At 37.8% G+C, this 21,183-nt stretch overlaps 1 protein-coding gene across 6 annotated transcripts in view; it reads left to right on the top strand.

The window, feature by feature from the left end:
• The window catches only part of PLEKHA5 (pleckstrin homology domain containing A5), a 159,403-nt gene that overhangs the window by 20,386 nt on the left and 117,834 nt on the right, over positions 1 to 21,183 (top strand). Inside the window, exon 4 of one of the 6 annotated variants that reach the window (XM_066550912.1) lies at positions 3,622 to 3,721. The exons of the other annotated variants lie outside the window; for them this stretch is intronic. Coding sequence (XP_066407009.1) covers positions 3,622 to 3,664 — 43 coding nt within the window. The 3' untranslated portion in view covers positions 3,665 to 3,721. Of the gene's footprint in view, positions 1 to 3,621; positions 3,722 to 21,183 lie in introns of those variants that run through there. 6 annotated transcript variants of the gene reach the window in all.

The raw sequence follows: 21,183 nt of genomic DNA, 5'->3' as shown, positions 1-21,183 counted from the left end.
TACGTCACTGAGGGCTGAGAGTGCAAGTCTCCAAAGTTAGAAATGGTAGAAAGGCAAGTGAAGAACAGATTTGCTGTATATTCCAGTAAGAGAGCTACCAGGAGGAATCACAAATTGAGAAGAGCTGGCCCTTGTAGCTGGTGTTCCAAAGGTCTGAAAGAAATCTCTGTTGTTCAGGAAGTGGCTGAAAACAGGTGAAAAGTGTTTCCACATGCGGTCACAGAACCCTGTGCTCACTCCTTTCATTTGGTAGCCCACTTGTGAATCTTGTAATGGCCAAAGCAAGGCTGTTACTGTCATATTTTCTGGAAAAATCTCTTTGCCCAGGATTTTCTCCTGGGAAGCTGAGAAGCTTCAGAGAAAAACGAAAACAATAATTATCTGATTTGCTTCTCCTGTGTTTTGCTACTTTAGAATGTGTTTGGAAATTGTTTATGCCACATGTGAATTGTTTTAACTTAATGACCAATTATGGTCCAGCTCTGTTGGGCTCTAAAAAAGAGAGTCACGAGATTTTTCATTATTATCTTTTAGCCTTCTGTCTGTATCTTTTCTCTGTTCTTTAGTATAGTTTTAGTTTAGCATTATATAATATAATATAGTATAGTATAATATACTATGTACTATAATATACTATACTCTAAATATACTATACTCTAAATATACTGTATCAACCTTCGAAGAACATGGAGTCAAATTCATAATTTCCTCCTTCATCCTAGAAACCCAGCAAATACTACACAAGGCATCCCTGTGCATCCCACCTGCCCCAGGTGTTTGCTGCTGATCCCAGCCCTGCTGTGTGGCTCCAGCCTGCTCCAGCAGCTCTGGAGAGCAAGATTCATCACCAGGGAATACGTTTTAATTGGCCAGGAGTCAGTGGGAGGAATGTTGTTTTAATTGTGGTGCTGCAGGTACTCAGAGAAGCTCTTGCAGAGTATCTCTGACTGTATCTTATCACTAAAGCTTTGATGGGTGCTGTGTGTGCGCAAAGCATGGCTGCATGGGAAGACTTAATAGTTTGCTTATAGTGATGTTTTGGCTTTAGCTTGTTTTGAAAATAAACTATGTGAACATGAAAATCTCACTGATCTTCCTACTGAAGCTTTACTAGGCGCAGAGATTTAATGAGAGAAACATAAAAGTTATGAAATCATTAGATACTGTCTGCTGGCTGAGTATTGATTCAGACTGGTGTAATTGACTTTTTGCACAAAGGGGTTTGGGTGAGTGAGTTGGAACCTGGCAAAGAGATTTGAAAGCTGAATTGTTTTTCAGATTATAAATGGATTTGAAGTATTAAACTTGTACCTGCTTTCAGAAATCCCATGAGATCATTTTAGAGATAGTAGGAGATTAATTTAGATGATACAAGCTTGGGGAGGGTAGAGTAAGATGATTACAGTAGTCTAAATGATGAAATATTTACTTACTTGAAAAGAAGATCTTCTTTCTCCCTTTCTTCCCAAAAGATCTGTTCTATCAAAGCACATGGGCTTTGAAGAATGATTTTTTCTTCAACTCAGTACTTGGATTATTAGGAAGTAACTACCTTTTCTATGTTACTCTCTCAAGAAATAAATTCGTTGGAAAATGTAACAAGTGGGATAGTGTAGTAGAGTTTTAATCATAATTTAGACAACATTTTTCTCTAAAGTTACGAGGATTTGGGTTTTTTTTCCTTTTAACTAGTGAAACTATGAATTTATTTGAGTAATGAATCTGGAAACTTTTTTACATGTGGGTCTCAATGTTGATCAACTCTGATCATGAATTTCTGTTTTTCTAAGACAATAATGTCAGAATATAGAGTTGCATATTCATAAAATCTGAGATCCAAATACTTACCTGAGTATTGCTTATAGTAAATCACTGTAGGTTGCATACACACAACTCCAAAAGGGTTTGGAGGACAAGAACTCTCTGTTGAAGGTTCTGTGAAAGGTTTGGTGTTTTGGGCTCAGTATTATATCATGTTATCAAACAAAACAGAAAACCTGTGGTGATGTTCCTTTTCAGATGTTTGGAAGAGTGGAAATACAGATTACTGGTCTGACATAAATGATGGGTTTTGCTGTTAAACTGCATTTATGGGGATAGACTTGTAAACTCTCTCAAAGGATGGGAATCAGTTCCTAAATTTGCTGGATGTGCCACTGGAATATCTTTAAAATATGAAGAAAATGCTATAAAGAGAATTTAGCTGGTGAAAGCAGCTTAGTGTAGCAGCAGCTGGATTCCTGCTGTAGGATTTATGTGCTTTTAATGATTTCTCATTTGGGCTGGGAGGAGCAAGATAGGAATAAGTTATCTAATAGCACTGGAAACCTGGGTTCTCATGTGGTCTGGTAAACAAGGGAGAACTGAGTTACAAGAATATTGGAAACTAACACTTTTTAAATGAAGTTTGTTCATTTAAGTTGTTCATCACCAGAAATTAGGTTGTGAAGCGTCTACCAACACTGCCTGAATTAAATCCCACCAGGTATTCTGCATTGCTTTTAAAGGTATTTGGTGTCCTTTTTTGCATGGTTATCCATTTCTGAAGAGAGAATAAGGAAATAAAACTAAAGAATAGTTGACTGAGTTTCCAAATCCTGATAAAGATCTTGCCATGCTTTCCCAATTTTCAGGCTCTTTAATTTGGACTGGTTTGTGACTACTCCTTTATCCAAAAAGAAGTCAGTTTAAATCCTAAGAAACAATAGAAGAATTGTTTGGCAGAGAAGTCAGCAGCCAGTATCTTGGCACTGCCTTCTGCTTTTTAAGCCAGGTTGCTGACAGCAAAAGCACGAACAGAACTTTGAAAAAAAAAAAAAATTAAAAATCTCCAGTCTTCCAGAATCAGCTCGAAATGGAAAATGGAGTCCACTCTAGAGGGACTACAGCAGCTTTCTATGCACTTACTTTAAAATTCTTCTGCATACAATAATGACACTAAAAATCTATTTTTGCCTAAAAATAATTTTTGTTTTCTGTGCAAGCTTTTTAGCTCACATAATTACTTGCACCTAATCTAATGTAGTGGCATGTCCACAGCAAAAATTATTGGGGTGCAGCTTTCTAATTTTCATTCTCTACAATAAACTCCTGGGACCTGATTCTTGCACAACTCTTTGTAATAGCTGAAGAAATTGGAATGCAGGAAACAAGATGAGGAATTTGACATAACTTAGAAGTTATGTCAAAGGCTGCATTTGTCAAAGCAGCATTTGCACTCTGCCACTGTTTGATGTGTAATCTTTCAGCAGGCTGGAAACAATGGTGGATTGAGGCTGCTTTAAGTGCTGACAGTATAAAGAATGTAAGTAGAATAGGGGAAAGATGACAGTGGAACAATGGATCTTCTCCAGGCTCTGCTGTACAGTTTTGTATTGTAGAATGGCTTGGCAAAGATCATCCATGGCAGGGACACCTTCCACTGTCCCAGGCTGCTCAGGGCCCCATCCAGCCTTGCCTTGGACACTTGCAGAGATGGAAGAGCCACAGGGCAACCTGTGCCAGGGCCTCACCAACCTCACAAAGAAGAATTTCTTCCTAATATCCAATCTAAACCTACCATCTGCCAGTTTGAAGTCCCTCCAGACCCTTAGAAATAACCCCTCTCCATCTTTCCTGCAGGGTCCCTTCATGCACTGGAAGGACACTATTAAGTGACACCTAAGCCTTCTCTCCTCCAGGCTGAACCATCCCAGCTGCAGACAGAGAATTACACACAGTGGATGTGGGTTTGCCAAGCTCAAACATCACATTAATAAAATAAGGGAATTTAGCTGACTTGTTTGTAAGCACTGTTTTTTCTCCATGGATTATTTGATGTGTCTTCTGGGTTTAAAGGCAGAAAACATTTTCTGTATTTGATCCACCTGTTACCACAGCAAGGCAGTAAATATATGGACCTCTGAGCCTAGAAATAGAGATAATATTTCTGAATACCCAGAGTTTTGTCAGTTTTGGCAAGATGACTTCAGGAAATGGTTGTGCTTTGAAAAATACTGTCAAAAGCTCAACGTCCATGGCTCACTCCAAGGAGAAGAATGTTCAGGGGGTTTTATTTGCTCGTTTTCATGGTACCTTTGGGGCACTTTGCCAGGGTTGGTTCATCTTGGCTTGGAACTATAAAAGTTGTCAGTGCCACAGATTCCTTTTCCTGTGGTCATGAAGTCTTTCCTCTCTTACCGTAATTTTTGCAGCCATAGGGCAAGTCTCATCAAACTGAAAATGTGTCCATTGTAGGACTAATTTACAGTGAGATATGAGCTGATGTGAACCTGTGCCACTTTGCAGAAGAGATGCTGCAGATACCAGCTCCTCAGTTTCAGCTGTTCAGGGAAAAGACTTCATGCTGCCATGGGCTCCATCTGCCTTAAGAGAGTTTGTTAATGCTGCAATGTTTCTCACTAAATATCACATTGCCTGGTACTGCTATATGGGGGGGAAAACATCTGACATGTAGATTTGCTTATAGTTTTTATACAGTGTTTTTATGTGCATACTTAAGTAATGCCAGCTCAGTATTTCCCTGCAGTTCACTTGTGTTTCTATTTATACCTAAAGCTTTCTTTGATTAACTAAAACAGTAAGTAGGTGCTATTTCTAGCATTCGAAGCATATTGAAATAAAGATGTGAAGATATTCTTTGAAGTCTGCTTTTATGGCTGCCTCCAAAATCAGCAGAAACTTTAGAACCCAGCAAAACTGAATATTGTTTATTGAGTTGAATGACTTGCCTGTCTGTTCACAGAAGTTTGAAAAATAATGTTGTGGGTATAGCTGAAATGGAAGATGAGTCAGGTTTAAAAAGTAACTGTACTCCCAGGAATTCATCAGAACTGTAGAATTAACTGCTCTGGTTTAGCAGTGTGTGTAGAGTTCTTAAATAACTAGAACTATCTGTAATGAGTGTAAAACCTGTGGATTACACTTGTAGGTACAAATCTAAACTTTTAGGAACTTTTTAAAGTGACTTTGGGACTGGGGGAAGTCTACTGCATGTTTTCTTTTGACTGTCACTTGTGTTTGTATGCATATGAAACAAACTTTTGATATTTAGTGTAGTTTTTTTCTGCCAGTTTCAGTATCAAATTTTCAGGTCCTCTCTTGGACTTCTAGATCATATCTAGAGACCAAACAATTGAAGTTAACATAAGAAAATGAGTGCCAAGCAGATTGAGCAGGTAAAGGTTTGTTTTTCAATCAAGGAGGAAAGCACCAAATATAAAATAATGGCAGAAGGAATGTTTACCTTGGCTACAAGTTCCTGGGGGAATTTGAATTTTTAGGTTGTATTTGACTTGTTACTATAATTGATTAAAACTAGACAAAAACCCCAAACAACAAAAGAAGTTGAGTTCAGAAGTGATTTAGCAAGTCATTAATCACATTAATAAAATAAGGGAAAAGACCATTCATTTAGCTGACTTGTTTGTAAGCACTGTTTTTTCTCCATGGATTATTTGATGTGTCTTCTGGTTTAAAGGCAGAAAACATTTCCTGTATTTGATCCACCTGTTATCACAGCACAGCAGTAAATATATGGACCTCTGTGCCTAGAAATAGAAGGAGTATTTCTGACTGAATACCCAGAGTTTTGTCAGTTTTGGCAAGATGACTTCAGGAAATGGTTGTGCTTTGAAAAATACTGTCAGAAACAGTTTTCAGTGCAGAAATTCTGTTATTGGGAATTGACAGCTGCTGCTGCTGTTGCTGCTAACTCTTCCAGGGCTATTTGACACAGCAAATATCATTTTGTCAGCAATGGCAGGGGCTTTTGCCAGCTCTTGATGATAAAGAAATGTAATTATCCTTGAGAGGAGCATAATCTGTGACCTGCTTCATCTCAGCTCTTGACCAGGAAGGCCGTGGGGTCTCTGTCTTTGAAGATTGTTGAAACTTGACTGCACAAGGTTCTAATTAACCTGAGCTGGGTTTGAGGCTGTTCCTGCTTGGAGCACGGGGTCAGAATAAATCAGCTCCAGAGGTGTCTCCCAGTCTAAATCATGGGGTGATGTTTTGTGACTGAAGCAGTGGCTTTTTGTAAGATAATATTAAATTATTTTTTTTCCTATGGACATCAGCTTGTGGCTGAGATGTAGAAGGATGAGCACTAAGCAAAAATGTAACTGAAAACACAGATCTCTGTTCTGAGAAGTCAGTGATATCAGGGTGAGTGGAGGTTGGGTTTTTTGGATGTTTTTGTGGTTGCCAACACAGTTGTAGGTTACAGAGAGTTGAAAATGTCTCTGAAATTGCAGTTTGCTCAGTAATGATGAAAACTGGGCATCTTTGTGGATCCCAGTACCAATGAAAGGTGATGTTCGGTTTAGTCCCTGTGAACTAAAATAAAAAATCAAGACCCACCTTGAATGCAGACTTGGAAATCTTGGCTGTGTGTCCCTGGGAGGGAACTGAAGCTCAGACTGAGGTGTTTGACTCCAAGTTAGTTCAGAGCTGACTCTGGATTGGGATGAATACTGGGAGCAAGCCCCATGCCCAGGCTCCTCACAAAAGCTGCAGTTTGACTTTATTTGCAGTGTTGGAATTTGCTGGGATGTTAAGGGAATGCTTAAAAACCCCCTTGTATATACGTGAGTGGATATCATGAAAGATCAATATTTGAAATGCAGAATAAAAGTTAATGGAAGTGGGTTAAAGCACCAGCTTGTCCTGAACATGGTGAACTGTGAAGGAGAAATTTACAATGCTTTTACTTTTAGTGTTTTCAGTGGGTTTTATTATGTTTATAGATTTTATTTACATTTTTTTTTTTGTAGCATGGATTATTTCTACTTCCTATTTGTATATTTTGTTTGGAAGTGCTACAGTTATTATTAAGGAAAATCTTCTCCATACTGCATTGAATTTGGAATGTAGCACTTTTCAATTCATTTAAAAAATGTTGAAATAAGTCTTAGTAATCAAATTAATCTCTTGTTTTAGGATGCAGACCTGTCTAGGACAAGGCATTTTTCCTGGGCTTGTGCTTTACTGACATCTCATAAATAAACACTACAGCAGAAGGAGCTTGGTAGTGTCTTTAAATTGTCTAAAAACAACAACAGCCAACCAAAACAATCCAACACTTGTGTACCTTCTTAGGAGAGCTTTGTGGTGCACAAATAAAAACATGCAGTGAGGCTGCAGAGCAGTGTTGTAAGTTGTCTCATTTCTGGTTTGGTCCAGTAAAATATTACTGTGTAAGAGAGAGGAAAATCTCTTTTGCTTTTTAAATGCTTTCAATCCCATGGATGATGATGATGAGATAGTGTTTCTGTTTGGTTCATGTTGTTGTTTTTTTTCTTGTGGAGAGACAGCAGAAGAACTCAAATGTTAAAGTTTCTTCTTTTATATTTTTTTTTTTTTACTTGTAATGTGTTTTTGTGCTTTTATATGTGCTTGTCCATGAGGAGTTTGATGCTAAATCATTTTAAATTAAATTGGAGGATAATTGAGTGTGACAGCTTTTCCGGGTGTTATCACACAAAGTAAGTTTGATTTGATAAAGCATAAATCAAATAAGTTGTTTGATTTTTGTTGTTATTGTTGTGCTTGTTTGGTTGGGTTTTTTTGTTCTGTTTTGAATTCAGTGGCAGTTGAATATTTACTTAGAATTGTTATAGGCACAATGCTTGCCTAGATGTTTCTGGTTTGCTGTGTGTGTAAAATAAATTGAATTAAGCAATGTTAATAAGAGTAGGGCTCCAAACACTTTAACAGTGCAGATGTAATCTACCATTATTATTTATTATTTGAATTGACTGTTTGTTGATGCAGTACCTTCAAACAAATTCTGTTACGAAACCTTAGGTGTGTATAGGTTTTTAGGTACTAAACATCTCTCTCCATAACATGATTGTAATTTATATATATATATATATATATATATATGCATAGATGTGATACATAGGTGGTTCCAATTTTCCTTTTCTTTCTTCTCTTTTGAAAAGACCTAGAAGTCTAGAAACCAGTACAGTCTTATTTTTTGCATTTAGTTTTAATTGATTAGTAGTGTAGCTGTGACTGTTACCTGTAAATATGGTAAAAAGAGGGGAGCCTGGTACTTGCACTATTTGAGGGTATTTTTGGTGGTTTGAGTCTGTTGCAGTGTGTGTTAGGAGTAATCCTAGTTTAATTTATGCTTCAAATCGAATTTAAAAATTTAACACTTCCCTCTGTTAAGTGTCAGTCCAAAATGGGAAGAGAGGAGCATGGACTTCTGTGGAAAATGTGTGCTGACGGACTCATCTTTATTTTTTTTGTTCTAGAGCATCATTTATGGAAGCTTGATAACAAATGCACTTATTTTGGGAGTTTAGTTTTTTTTTTTCATTTTTACTGTCTTTTGTATGTCTTTGGTACTGTATGTCTTTCGTATGTCTCTTGTGTCGTCTTTACTGTCTTTTCATGCCAGTAGATGAATTTCCTGATCTCACTCCATAGGTACAAGAAATAATTGTGGGGAGAAGCTTTGGGCTGATGGCTGTGGTCACACACAGGCTTGTAACTCAGTTGAGGTCACTTTTTTGGATTGACTGTGTTTGTGCCCTCTCTGGAAGCATCAATTAGTGGAACTTTCCTGTGGCAAATGCAGATCACCTCAGAGAAAAACAGCTTTTCCTCTTTGTGGGGGAAAAGCAACAAGTGTGGGTACAGCTACCCTGGGACACCTTCATTGTCCCATTGCCTCTGTTGTCCTTGTGCATCTTCCCTCTTGCCACTGTATTTAAAACCTCAGTTTCTCTTGTAGCTGTTGTCACCTGTTTCAGCTTGAGAGCACTGTGAGATTCTCACTGGAAGAATGTTGATTTCGGTGGTGCTGTCCTAAGCCTCGATTTTCAGCCCAGGGAAAGCCAAGCAAACAGGCACAGGGCTCCAATGTGACCATGAAGGGATGAATTTGTTACATGTTTATAATGGCATTTATCTGCTGGAAGTAATTTCAAACGTGCCTGCTGTGGGTTAGAGCTCAAACATGATTAATCCCTACAAGGTTTTGTGTAAACAGATAGAAGCATTTATTCTGTGTGGGAAAAAATATTATGGCGAAGTTGAGAAATTAATTTCTGTGTGATACGCTAGAGAATCCACTACTTAATCAAGAAATCTTTCCTGAGTGAATTTTCTGGAGCATAAAAAGGTTTTCAGATTGTTTATTTTTCATCTCTGGCATACTTCTGTGCTAGCTCCAGACCAAAGCAGCCTTGCCTGCATAGTTCTGTGTTGTGTGCAAGTATTTCCAGTTTGATGGCTGTCAGAGATTTCCACTGTGCTTTCACATCTTTAACGTGTCCTAAATTTCTTGCCATTCCCTGGTAGAGCAGAGAGAAGGCTGCCTAACCAGATGCTTTCCAAAATGAGGAGTTTTCCAGCCTCCAGAAAATAGAGCAAGGATGAACTTTGGGCACCTCCTTGAGCGAATTTGTGGTGGTGAGCTCATCGCTGCAGTTAATTTTAGTTCATGTGTCTGGAAAAATTTTGGAAGCAGAGATGAAGAAGTGGTACAATGAGGAATAGACTGGAGGAAATTCTGACTTTTAGGGTGCATGGCCAACCCCAGCTGCCTACCCCATCACGGCTTTAGCTGCTGTGAATAGTGTAGAGGGAAATAAGTCTAAAAAGACGCTGGGAAAATTCAATTTGACTGCCATGGTTTCATCTGGACAAGGCAAACTATTTGTAAGAGTAACAATGACACTGCAAGCAGCTCATTTATGGAGCAGGATATTGAGAACACCCTACATGCTGAGTCTGCAGCTTCTTCACTTGGTCAAACCTGTTTCTTTCAGAAGCAGAAGGAATGTGAGTCATGGCTGCAGTTGTGTCACCTTCTAGGAGAAGCTTTGATCTTTTATCTAGCTCATGCTCATTTCTCTGACAGTGGTTTTGGAAGTAAAATCAGTGTACATTTGTTGTGGGGCTTAGAGGTGGCTTTTCCTTGTGGTGGGTTATTTTTGGGCATTCAAATAGTGCTCTTCTATTAGAAATGTTACTTAGGAAGAAAACTGCATGAGTTTAGCACAGGACAAGGAACCACTGACACTGTACTTAAAGGCTGTAAATGGTGCAGGGCTATTGAGGCCTAATGGGCTCAGAGCCTTCCTTCTAGACACAGAGACTGTAAAATGAGATTGTTCCACCTGTTCCTGGTGGGAATGCTGTCCCTGTACTAAAGGAGTGATCCAGGTCTGACTGCACTGGTTTGGGTTTGCTTAAGTAGAGCCTTACTCCTAACTTTGCAGCTTGACTCCTTAAGGAGGGTACTAATTGCCAGGATGGGAGTTCAGAACTCTGAGCAAGAGTAATTTGGGAATTTAGGACAGGGATTGTTTTTTGACTCATAGAAGCAGAACACAAACAGAATTCAAGCTTCTTGTTGAAGTGACCCACATGTTAAACTGTAGCCCTCACCTTTTCTCTCTAAGGCAGACAGGTTGAAATGAAGTGGAATAAACACTTGTATTTTAGACTAATGATATGCTTCAAAGCATAAAGCAAGACTTTTCATCTATGGCAGAAGGAGTCCTGTTATTATGTCTGTTGTGGCAGTGTGTGAAATTGCCTAATTTTTTTGAGCTTCAGAGAGCTATCTTGTAATAGTTTCCCCTTCATTTTTTTATGGCATCTGGATGTTTAATCAGATGTTTAAAAGATCCACCAAATGTTTTTCTTAGACACCTCTCAAAACTGAGCAATCCTGTGTCCAAAACTTCAGTATCTTTCTCATCTGACATCATGAAACAGCAAGTGCCTGTAAAACTTCTTCTATTGGTGCTCAGCATCCCTTTTGATGAGCATTTGTTCAAACATTAAAACCTCCTCTTTGGGAGCAAGAAAAGCAGTCAGTTGCTTTTTTTGTGAGTCCTTTTTACCAGCACCACGTGGAACAATGGAGTGCATTGATCAGCAAAGTTCATTTATTGCTTTAAGACCCACAATGTTGTAGAAATGACCCAATGCAGCTGTGCTGAACGTGGGGCTGAGATTTCTATTAGGTTTATTAAGTGTATTGCACAATTTGTACATGTGATTGGAGCTCTCCTGGGTGGTGGTGCAGGTGATGAACTTAGAGTTTACAACAATTTACAACCAGTTTAGGACCTTGTCTTTCAAGTGTAGTCAAACAGGTAACAGCAATAAAATGCTGGCTTAGCTGTTTGTGTTCTTTGATTTAAACACAGTGTCTCCTAAGCTTTTCACTGTTTTGTTCCACTTCTTGCTTAAAACATGAGTAATGCTGGGGTGGAGGAGCCTTGGCAATTAATTATCTTACCTTGATTATAAATGAACAAGGGCTAGCACAGAAGGAAAAGGTAAACATCCTTTCTGTACACCACTGCTTAATTGGAGTGTGTTCTTCCATGCTAAACTATGAACTTTATGGTTGGTGTGGTCAACAAGAAAAACTTGTTTTAGGCCCCAGGGTGAGTACCTGATGACTGCTGTGAAGCTCTTGAGGGTTTTCTTCTTTTTTAATAATTTTTTCCTCCCTTTTAAAATCATTTAGGATTACACAAACTTTAATGCTGGTGTTGACTTTTTTGCTTTGCATTTTTGCTTTGTGTTATGCCAGTGTGAAAGAAGGAGCAAGTGAGAACTGTAGGACTACATAAACACTGCTTTGTATAACTGGGGTTTATAATTTTCAGACCAAAATATTTAAATAAATTTGGCTTAGGGAGATTAAAGTTTAATCTTTTAGGAAGAAGATTCAACACTAAAACAGAACAAAAATCCCTCAAGGCAGGAAGTACTTTCATGAATGTGAGTGTGTGTTGATTTTTAGCATGGAAAATGGTGTATCACATTGGTACCCACCAAAAAATAAGTTGAATTTATTGCATGACAACTCATAAATTAAAATAAATGAAAACAGCAAAACTAAGAAAAGGAAAGAGCAAGAGCAGAAGGAATGACTCAGTACAGTGCTAATAAAAGTTGTTCAGTGTTAAGCATTTTGAGATTTTGGATTTGTTGCCTGGGCAAAGGGGCAGAGTCATTCATCTTCCAAGAATTTTGGTGCTTAGAATTCACCAGTAGCAATGATAGGAACATCAGAACTTCTGAAATAATGATGTTGAGTAGCTGTCAAAAGTGGTAGGTAGTTCAGAACTAATTTAAGTAATTTTTCTGGGTGAGGAGGTGCTTAAAGTGGCAGATGCATCCTGAAACTTTTCTGAAGGGAGTCTCCAATCTGAATATGGCAGAAAATGGACTGCACTATATATGTTACATGAACAAGTGTAAAGAACCATTGCAGGGGAATAATGACTGGAAATTTGCAAGATATGGAAGCTGAGCTGATCCCTTAATGAGTCTATTTTCAGACAGACTTCAGCATTTTACAGTGCTTTAAGAGGTTTCCTTGCTTAGATGTTGAGGCTCCTTTACTTCTCCACTTCTAGCCAAGGTATTTTTGTGTCATTCTCTTAGGAAAGACAATGCAGCAAGAGATGCTCCTCTTCTTTATTGCACATCATAAAGGAAATCTACAGCTTACAGTTCACAAATTAGCACATATTTTAATGTGCCTTAGTTCTTGTATTGCCTGAGTGCATCCCTGAGCTCTCAATTATCAATTTCTAGATATTTTGGGGGGAGGGGATGCACAGAAGTGTATTTGGAAGTATTCTCATAACCTCAAGTAACCTGATAGAACTAATATTTCCATTTTTTTCCAAAAGTAGACAGGCATGAATTGTGTATAGAATATATGAGAGGATTTTGCTCATTTGTATTTTATCTTTAGTAGATATCAACTGGCATCTTAATCAATTAGTTACAGATCCTTATCAGCCCTTAATTCAAGTAGCTCTTACATGTGAAAATACTGAAGTGTCTCGCTTTTTTCTTCTGAGAAATGTTAGGAACATAATGATGCTTCTGCAAAAATTTTCAAGTGCTAAAAATAAAAAATCCTGGTAATTTAAAGGCTGGTAGCTGCAATATGCATGCATGTTATGGATATGATTAACAGCCACCTTCTTATCTTCCCATCTACTTTAAAGAGAATCTCTTGGAAGCCTTCTGTCAGTCAAAAAGTAATTTATAAATGAAGCCAGAATACTGAGGTCTGCATTTGAATTTTACTGCACCTTGGGGGCAAGAGGAAGAGCCCTTTTAATTTAAATCCACATCAAAGGGTTCTTTGACAAACTGTCCAGAGTCAGGATGGTCACAGCTTGACATTCACACTTTTGACAGTGAATAATTCGCTATCGTGGTTTCTTATGCAATTAGAGAAAAGGAGAAGATTTAGCAGTGCATGGATTTTTAGCAGCTTTTAAACCCCCACCCCCCCCCGAAAAAAATCTTCTGAACTTTTTTTTTCCTCTTTTTTCTGTTTTTATTTTTTTGTTGTTGTTTTTTGGGGGTTTTTTTTGTTTGTTTTTTGGTTTGGTTGTTTTTTTTTTTTTCCTTGTCTTAACAGTCATGGTTACACCTTAAGAATCCCATTTAATAAAGCCTAGTTTTCACGTTATTGGAATAATTGTCAGCTGATTTGCAGCTGCCCACTGGGCTATAAGGGTCTGATGGTCTGTTCATGACCTGTAAGCAGCCTATTAACTGGAAAATATTGCAGACTTTTTTTTGAGTGATCATATGCAACTGAAATGTCTCAAATAAAACTAAACATCTTGCCACTTGCATGCCTTAACATATTCTGGGTGGGTTGTTGTTTGTTGGGTTTTTTTCGGGGGGGGGGTTGTTTGTTGTTGGTTTTTGTTGGTTTTTTGGTTTTTTTTTTTTTAAGAAATAATGCGACATTTCCCCATTTTTATATAGCCTGGCTGCTGGCATGTTTAAATTCTGCTTCCTACAGAGGTGAGAATAAGGTATTCCATGTGGTTGGTTTACCTCTGAGTTTTATTTTGAGACTCTCAAGACTACCATGTGAGTCTGGCCAGCTCCCTCTGTTGGAAACTGAGATTTCTGCGTTGAGCATCTCTGAGCACCCTTTCTTCCACAGATCGTTCCTCCAGGAAATGTGGGACTGCAGCTCTACTCTGTCAGCCAAGAGAGGCCAGTGAAGCAGAAATAGCAGCTTAAATTTTCTTTTCCCTGTTCGCTCTTTCAGGGAATAAGCTATGGGAGTAATTTGTAGCTCCTCAGGTGTATTCGAAAACAAAACCAAACCTACCTGAAATGTGTGGTGTCCTTGGCACCAAAGGTTTTGCTTTCAAAGTTCTGGTCCTGCTTCTTCTACTTGTTTCTGTAGTCAATTACTGTAAAATGTGCTTGTTATTATCTTTTAATTGCTCTCAGGGTTTTAAAAGAGGCTATTGCTTATTTATCAGCAGGAAATGGACAATGGTCAAAATAATATAATCAGTTTCTGATGTATTTCCCTGCTTGTTTTCCCATCTGTTCAAAAATTTCCATGCATTGTGACTGCTCAGGATTTTAAACATTTTGTGATGTGCCTTCTTTCCATTGGTGAATCTTTTAATTCTTTCCTTTTACAAAAATCTGATAGTCTTTGGTCTTATAAGAGTGCCTTCCATTATGTAATTCTTTGCTGCTGCTTTCTGGTCAGAAATCTCCTATTTTTGAAATGCCAATTAAAGCAGCAGAGTAAAAATTCTTAATTTTTTAGATGTTTCCCTTGCAGACCATTAAAAATTTTCATGAAGGCCTACTTTTCATCCCTTTCCTGTTTTAGTGGATCCTAGGGGCCTTTTCAGCAAAGATGGTCATACAGGATGCATTGCAGTTACACAATTATTATATTAAACACTTAATATCTGTAATCTATAAATTTTACACAACGTCTTGCTGGATCTATTTGCTTTCTTTGAATATTTCATATAGAAACAGAAAAGTAATCCACTATCTATCTTTTATTTAAATGCATAAAGACTGCCAACTGTAAATTCAATACCAGAAATTACTATTGTGGCACAGTCAGCTGCAAAAATACAGAACAAAAATATGAAATATTTTTTTTTCTCCTTTTGTTATGAAGGGAATTGTTGAAATATATAATGCTGAAATATATAAATAGACTTATATATAAGTATGTAATATTATATATATATATATAAAAATATATGATGTTCATAGTCTATATAGTCCATAATATCTATGGACACACTTCCACTGTGCTTCACAGTAGAAAATATTTATTTGAGCCTTTTGATTTTGTAAATGAGGAAATGGTTCTGTATTGGAGTTTTAAATGTTGAGAATTTTAAACATTTTATGCAAATTTTAACTCTTTAAAGAGCATTATATTTAACTTAAAACTGCGGAATAGATTTCTAAAATTAGTTAATAACACTAAAATTATGAGTGTGTAGTTAGTTAGAAGTGTATAATAGTATAAAGTAAAAAAAATAGAGTTTTAAAGCTTTATAGTAATAAATATGGAACAAAATAGAAGTTTTAAGGTAGAAATGAGTTGTTTTTCTTTATTTTCTTTTTATTTTTTTATAAGTTTAAGTATTATTTTGTAATTAAATAAAAAAGTCCACAGTGCGGTCTCTGAAAAATTAGTTATTAAATTGAAAGTGAAAATAATTTAAGTATAATTTATTAATTAAATAGTTTAGCTTTAAAAAAACCTTGTAACAAAATATAATTAGTTCTGGTTTCAACTTTCTTGATGCAGGAACTGGACTGAAATAAATCCAGAAGGGAAACTTCTACATTATAGCTCAAATACTGCATTTCCACCAAAACTTTGCATGTACTGTGTGCTTAGCAATTACTCTGTGTTTAAGTTTTCCCTGTAAACATTTGGATTCAGTGACTCTTCTGATAGGAGCGGTATTTTGATCTCATCCGAAGTCCAAAACATAGGAAAGCTTAAAAATAATAATTCTATTTTAAAAAAAAATCTCTTTTGCTGAAGATGTAGTTAAGGCACATAATCCTAAGAGCTGAGTCTAAGCTGCATTGTTGTCTGGGGATAATTTTCTTTTTCTTTTTTTTTTCTGCATAGGAATTAGAACAGTTCTGAAACTGCTTAAATGTGAAGAGTTTAAGAAAGGTGCTAACTCATTGAGATCTCTTCTTGCCTAAAGCACATGGAAAATGGATCACTATGGATTCTATAACTTTTAAAAATTTACTATTTTGCTGAAAAATTGTTCCCTCTAAAAAAAAAGGCACCTTGGTTTGTACTTCTGATCTTCATCTTCAGATGTAGTGCATGTGCAGATCTGAACATTTTAGACTGGGAAGGTAGTTGGAAATGTAGAGACTTTCTGCAACCACATGGTGAATACTTTTATTTTTTTTAAAGCTTGGCTATTCCTGCCAGGTGTTCATCTCTACTTTATATCCTCAGTTCTCCTACTGTGGCTTCCCATTCACATTCTAAGCATTTCTCACATTTCCTTACCTCATGTGAGCACATTCACTTCCCTGTGACCCCCATGTCTCCACATGAAAAGACTTGCAAGAATGTTATTAGTTGTTAAAGCAATAAGCAGTTTTTGAGAGTCACCCCATCCCTCATTATTTCAGTATTTATTCTTGCTAGTAAAAAACCTTTTGTTAACTGTTTTTCTTGTTTTGTTTGTTGACTACTGGAGAATCATACTTGAAAATGTCATTGTTTGGAGGGTTGGGCTGTTAGTGTGTTTGGGTGTTGAACAACTCTGGTTTGTTATAAATGGAAATTCAAAAGAAGTGATAAACTTAAAATGCATAGCAACTTGTAGTTGCCATGGTGCTTAAACTTGAAGTCATTTTCTTGGATATTAAAATGCTTTTGGGGTATTGCCTTTGCTTTTAAGTAGTCACTGTTTAAGAAGGAAATGGCTCTGGGGAGAAGCAATGAGAAATTATTTTGGAATATTTAATGTGACAACCAGTGAAGAAGTGCCAAGAAAATTCCTTATTGTTCTAGAATCTTTGGGACCTGGCTGTTTTGGCCTCTTGGAGGCTTTTATGACACAACTTCACAATACTAAAGACTGTCCCCCAGTTAGGGGGGCCATAAGTCAAGGAACATTTTCAAGGAAGAAATTTGAAGTTGGGTTTGTCAGATATTGGGTCAGGGATGGGGTCAGTCCCCAGTTGTCCTGTCCTTTGTTGGGTACTTGTCCTTCTTCTCCCTTTCATCCGCTCTGTTGCATACCTTTAATTCTTACTCCTGCCATAACCTAAGAGATTATTTCTCTGGATGTGCCACTTTGGAAAGACTTTAAACACCTCCCAGAGCTGTGATGCCTTGGTGATTTTGGAAAGACTTTAAACACCTCCCAGAGCTGTGATGCCTTGGTGATTTTCAGTGCCAGAGCTGTTGAAGTGTTAGCCTTGGGTCCCCCATGTGGACCTGAGCTGCACTACGGCTCCCTCCCTGGATTTACTTTTTCATTTTTCTGCCTCTCTTTATTTCAAATGAGCACCTTTCATATGTTCTTCTTCCATGAGACCTTTGATTTTTTAACAAGATCAAAATAATGAGGAATTCTATGGGTTACTAATCATTTTATCTTGTTTGTGCAGACAATGAAGGCTTGCTAAAGCCTCCGAAGTGGTGCATGGCTTTGATGCATAAGTAGTAATAATCCCAGACTGGCAGTGTAGAAACTGCCTGTAAATGAATTTGTATTGAATTTCATTTAAAGAGTTCCAGCACTAAGCATTTCTCTCTGACTCTTTAGCTTCATTGCATATAAAAAATCAGTAAAATGTGTCTCAGGAAATAACTGCAGGAAGTTGTTGGTTTTCATCTTTTTTTTTTCCCATAAAATGCTTTCTATTTTAAAGGCATAACATTTAATTTTTAAAAAATAGAGTTGAAATCTGCTCCTTTGCTGTAGTCACACAAAGATTGCAGCTGGTGGAATCTTCCTGTACAGTGAACAGGCCAATTAATACAAGTTGCATAATATAAACTTCAGATTGCAGCACTGGCTTCTTTAAAGAGCTTACATCATGTTTATTCAAATGATCACTGCTGTGTGAACCAAACATGTCAGTTAACTCAACATGACCATGTTCGGAGTTAATTTGTGTTTTGACTGCTGCTGTACAGCTCAGAAATTCAAGGTATCTGCAGAAAAAAACCACTGCAGCTTGTAGGTTAAAAGTCTTTAGTTTGGGTTAACTCTGATTCTTAGGGAACCATCAGTAGAGAAGTAAAATAACTTGTTTTTCTAGGAGTAAAAAAAGGTTGCCTCGGGTGTTTTTTGAATTGTTTTGGTTGGGGTTTTTTTTGGCTTGTAAGCAACAAGCATCTTTCGTTTCTAATTAGTCACCAAAAACATAACAAACTAAATATAAACAGAACAAACTAAATATAGCATATAGATGTTGTGAATGCCATTATTTCCAACTGAGGCATAACAGGACAGTGATCTTCTAACACTAAAAGATGACCTCTTCAAAGCAGCATTCTGCAACTGTTCAAAGCTACCAAATGGGCAGAGCTGAAATTCAGCTGCAGATCTGTCCCTGCTCCAGGACAGCAGGGCAATGCATGGTTATTTACTCTTGCTAGAAAGCTCTGTGCATTCCAGCAAGGTTTTGCACAATTTCCTCTCAAAAACAGGCAATAGAAGTTTGCATATTTCACATCTCCGTGTTGGGGAGCAGTCAGAAAAGCAGTAGTGTAAACTGGCTTGTAAAGAATGCCTTTCTGACCCTGTCACACCCCTGCAGCAGGCTGTGATGAGAACCAGAAGGTTTACATTCTGCTGCTCAGCCCAATGCTCCACCAGCTCAGGAGCTCTGTCCTGGTTTCCAGAGTCAGGAATAAATCACATCACTTCAGACAGCAGGTCAGTTTTTGAAATGTGCCTTCAGATTAGTCTTTCTGTCTGTCAGCAGTCAGCACAAGTTAAGTTGCTTTTTGCTCAATTAAGGTGACGTAAGCCAGCAGCAGCGCAGTGGACGTAGCTGAGCACTGGGATGAGTTTGAGGTGATTTGCCTGCCAGAAAATCCTGCTGGGACCTCCACATTAACAACACTCAAGTTGTTATTGTAAATGGTATAGTGTTTGGAGTCAGAATTCCTAAGGGATTTAATCTTGTAGCTTCAGGCACCTCAGAAATTATTTCAAAAGGGATGCCTGTGTTGATGCTTACACTGTGGTGTAGTGATTCCTGGGCTGACTTTTTAAAGGCTTTGCTTGCACACCAAAAGTGGTTAAACCTGAGAGAAAGATAGAACTTGACATGTTTTTGAAGCTTTCTTCCCACTGTCTCTGCTCTGCTTTCACCTCAAAATTCCCTCTGCAGTTCCTCGCTGGTAATGTCTATGTTTTTATAGTTTCATGTGTGTTACCTCTATTGTGCCAGATTTTAAGAAAGGGAGTACAAGGCTCTTCTGTGCTGCTTCTGTTATGGTGAAGCTCATAGTTATGAGAACATTAAGCAGCTCCTTCATTACAATCTGAAATTGTGTATTCTCTCCTGCTAAATGCTTTCATAGCTTTTAGCAAGATTGCTTCGTGTCTTGCACATAGAACTGTAAATTAAATCATCTCTTTCATGTAGCTTCTTTAGTCAGAATACCAGACTCTTCCAAAAGGTGCTGTTACTCAAAGAGCTGCTTACAGTGAGGATTTTTCAGTTTGTCTCTTGTTCCTCCTCACCAGCAGGTATCAGTGATGAGAAACATAACCTAAAACTGGGAGACTTTGAGTTGCTACCAGACTGACACCACCTTAAAGCAGTAGATTTTACCTAAAGAAATGTCAGCTAGGATGTTAAATCCCATGAGATGGAAAGTGTGGATCTCACTGTCCTAACAGCTGACTGTGTTCACCGTCATGATTGGATATTCTTTGCCAAAACAATCTGCAGTGTTTAGTGCAGTGTGTGGTTGTCTTGCTGCTTTAAAAACAGGCAGAACTTTTCAGGGCAGGAGGTGAGGGATCTATTCACATCAGCATCACCATCAGCTCCAGGTTTTCATCTGCTCTTTGGATCCCTGTGGCTCTCCTGTGTAACTTTGTGTAGACAAAAACCTGTTTCCACATTTCCTAAGTGTGTTCAAACTGGCTTTTGAAATAAAAATGATGCCTTGAGGAAGCTGCTGCCAAGTGCCTTTAGGCTGTCACGTCGGATTCGTTCCATGGGAAGTAAGACCTTGTAACTGACTTAGCCTGATTTTTGTTTGTGTGGTGTTGAGGTCCCACCTTAGTGTCAGGAAAGAGGGTGGGGGGAGGTGTTTATGAAAGGAGTTCCATTTCTCAAGTCAGTAGTAATCACGATCTCTTACGAAGTATGTGAGGAGTAGTAGTGTTGATCTGTGTGAAATGAGAGGCAGTTCTAGATGTAGTCCAAGGAAGATGCTTTAAAATGAAGTATTTAATTCTAACCTTTCTTTCCTTTGCAAGGAACCTGTAGAGGTTGTTTGGATTCTTAATTTTTAATATTAAGGTGGTATCAAGAGGACTGAACCTGCTCTAAAATGAAGTGAAATAAGAAGAGGAAAATTAATGCAAGAGTTTCTCTGAGACAAAAAAAAAAGGGATGCCCTAACTTGGAGAAGTTAAAGCAGTTGTAGAGATGTGCAATGAAAAGTGAGAATTCAAAATATAAGAAGAGAGAGTGGAGAAAACCAGAATGGAAATGGGAATACATGTTATTTTGTTAAGGTGACTCTTACAGGATATATATAAAACAAGTATTTAATATCTGATGGAGTATTGGTAGGGGAAACCTGGACAAGGAAGTCTCTAAATCTGAGAAAGGTCTTTGAAGAATGAAATAATTGGTTAGTTTGGCTAGGGTAGCCCTAAAGTGTTCTGACATTCTAATGCAGTCTGAATTAATTGGTAGTTTGTGAGCTTGATCTTTGTTCCAGTTGGGAGGAAGGACTGCCATTGAGTGAAATGTCTTTGGTAATGCTTTGAACTGCTCTAAGACTTGCTGGAGCTCTTCCAAGTTTCCTCCAGCTTATTTCTTTTTAAATATTTTGATCCTTTTTTCATACTTGATCTCCTCCTCTGAGACCCTGTGCATGCTTGTTAGGAGATTTGGTGCCTCAACTTGGGATTAGTGGCAAGGCCAGGTTTGCCACTGGTGTAGTCTGGCACAAAACCCATTCTTCTCCCTTTGTGCTCATTTTATTCTCTCTTGCTCTCCCTGCCTGTCATGTCAGGCAGGAGAAGGGCACAAAAGCTTTCAGATGTAATGGATTGCTTAAATTCCAACAGGGCCATACTGTTGTCCTTTTTCAAGACTTCTCAGTCTGCTTCCTTGCTGAGGCTGCTCCTCTGTCAT

This window comes from Molothrus aeneus, chromosome 5 (assembly GCF_037042795.1).
Source record: "Molothrus aeneus isolate 106 chromosome 5, BPBGC_Maene_1.0, whole genome shotgun sequence".
In the NCBI taxonomy this organism is placed as follows: domain Eukaryota; kingdom Metazoa; phylum Chordata; class Aves; order Passeriformes; family Icteridae; genus Molothrus; species Molothrus aeneus.
The sequence above is the reverse complement of the archived record's forward strand: the minus strand, read 5'-3'. Positions and strand labels throughout refer to the sequence as shown.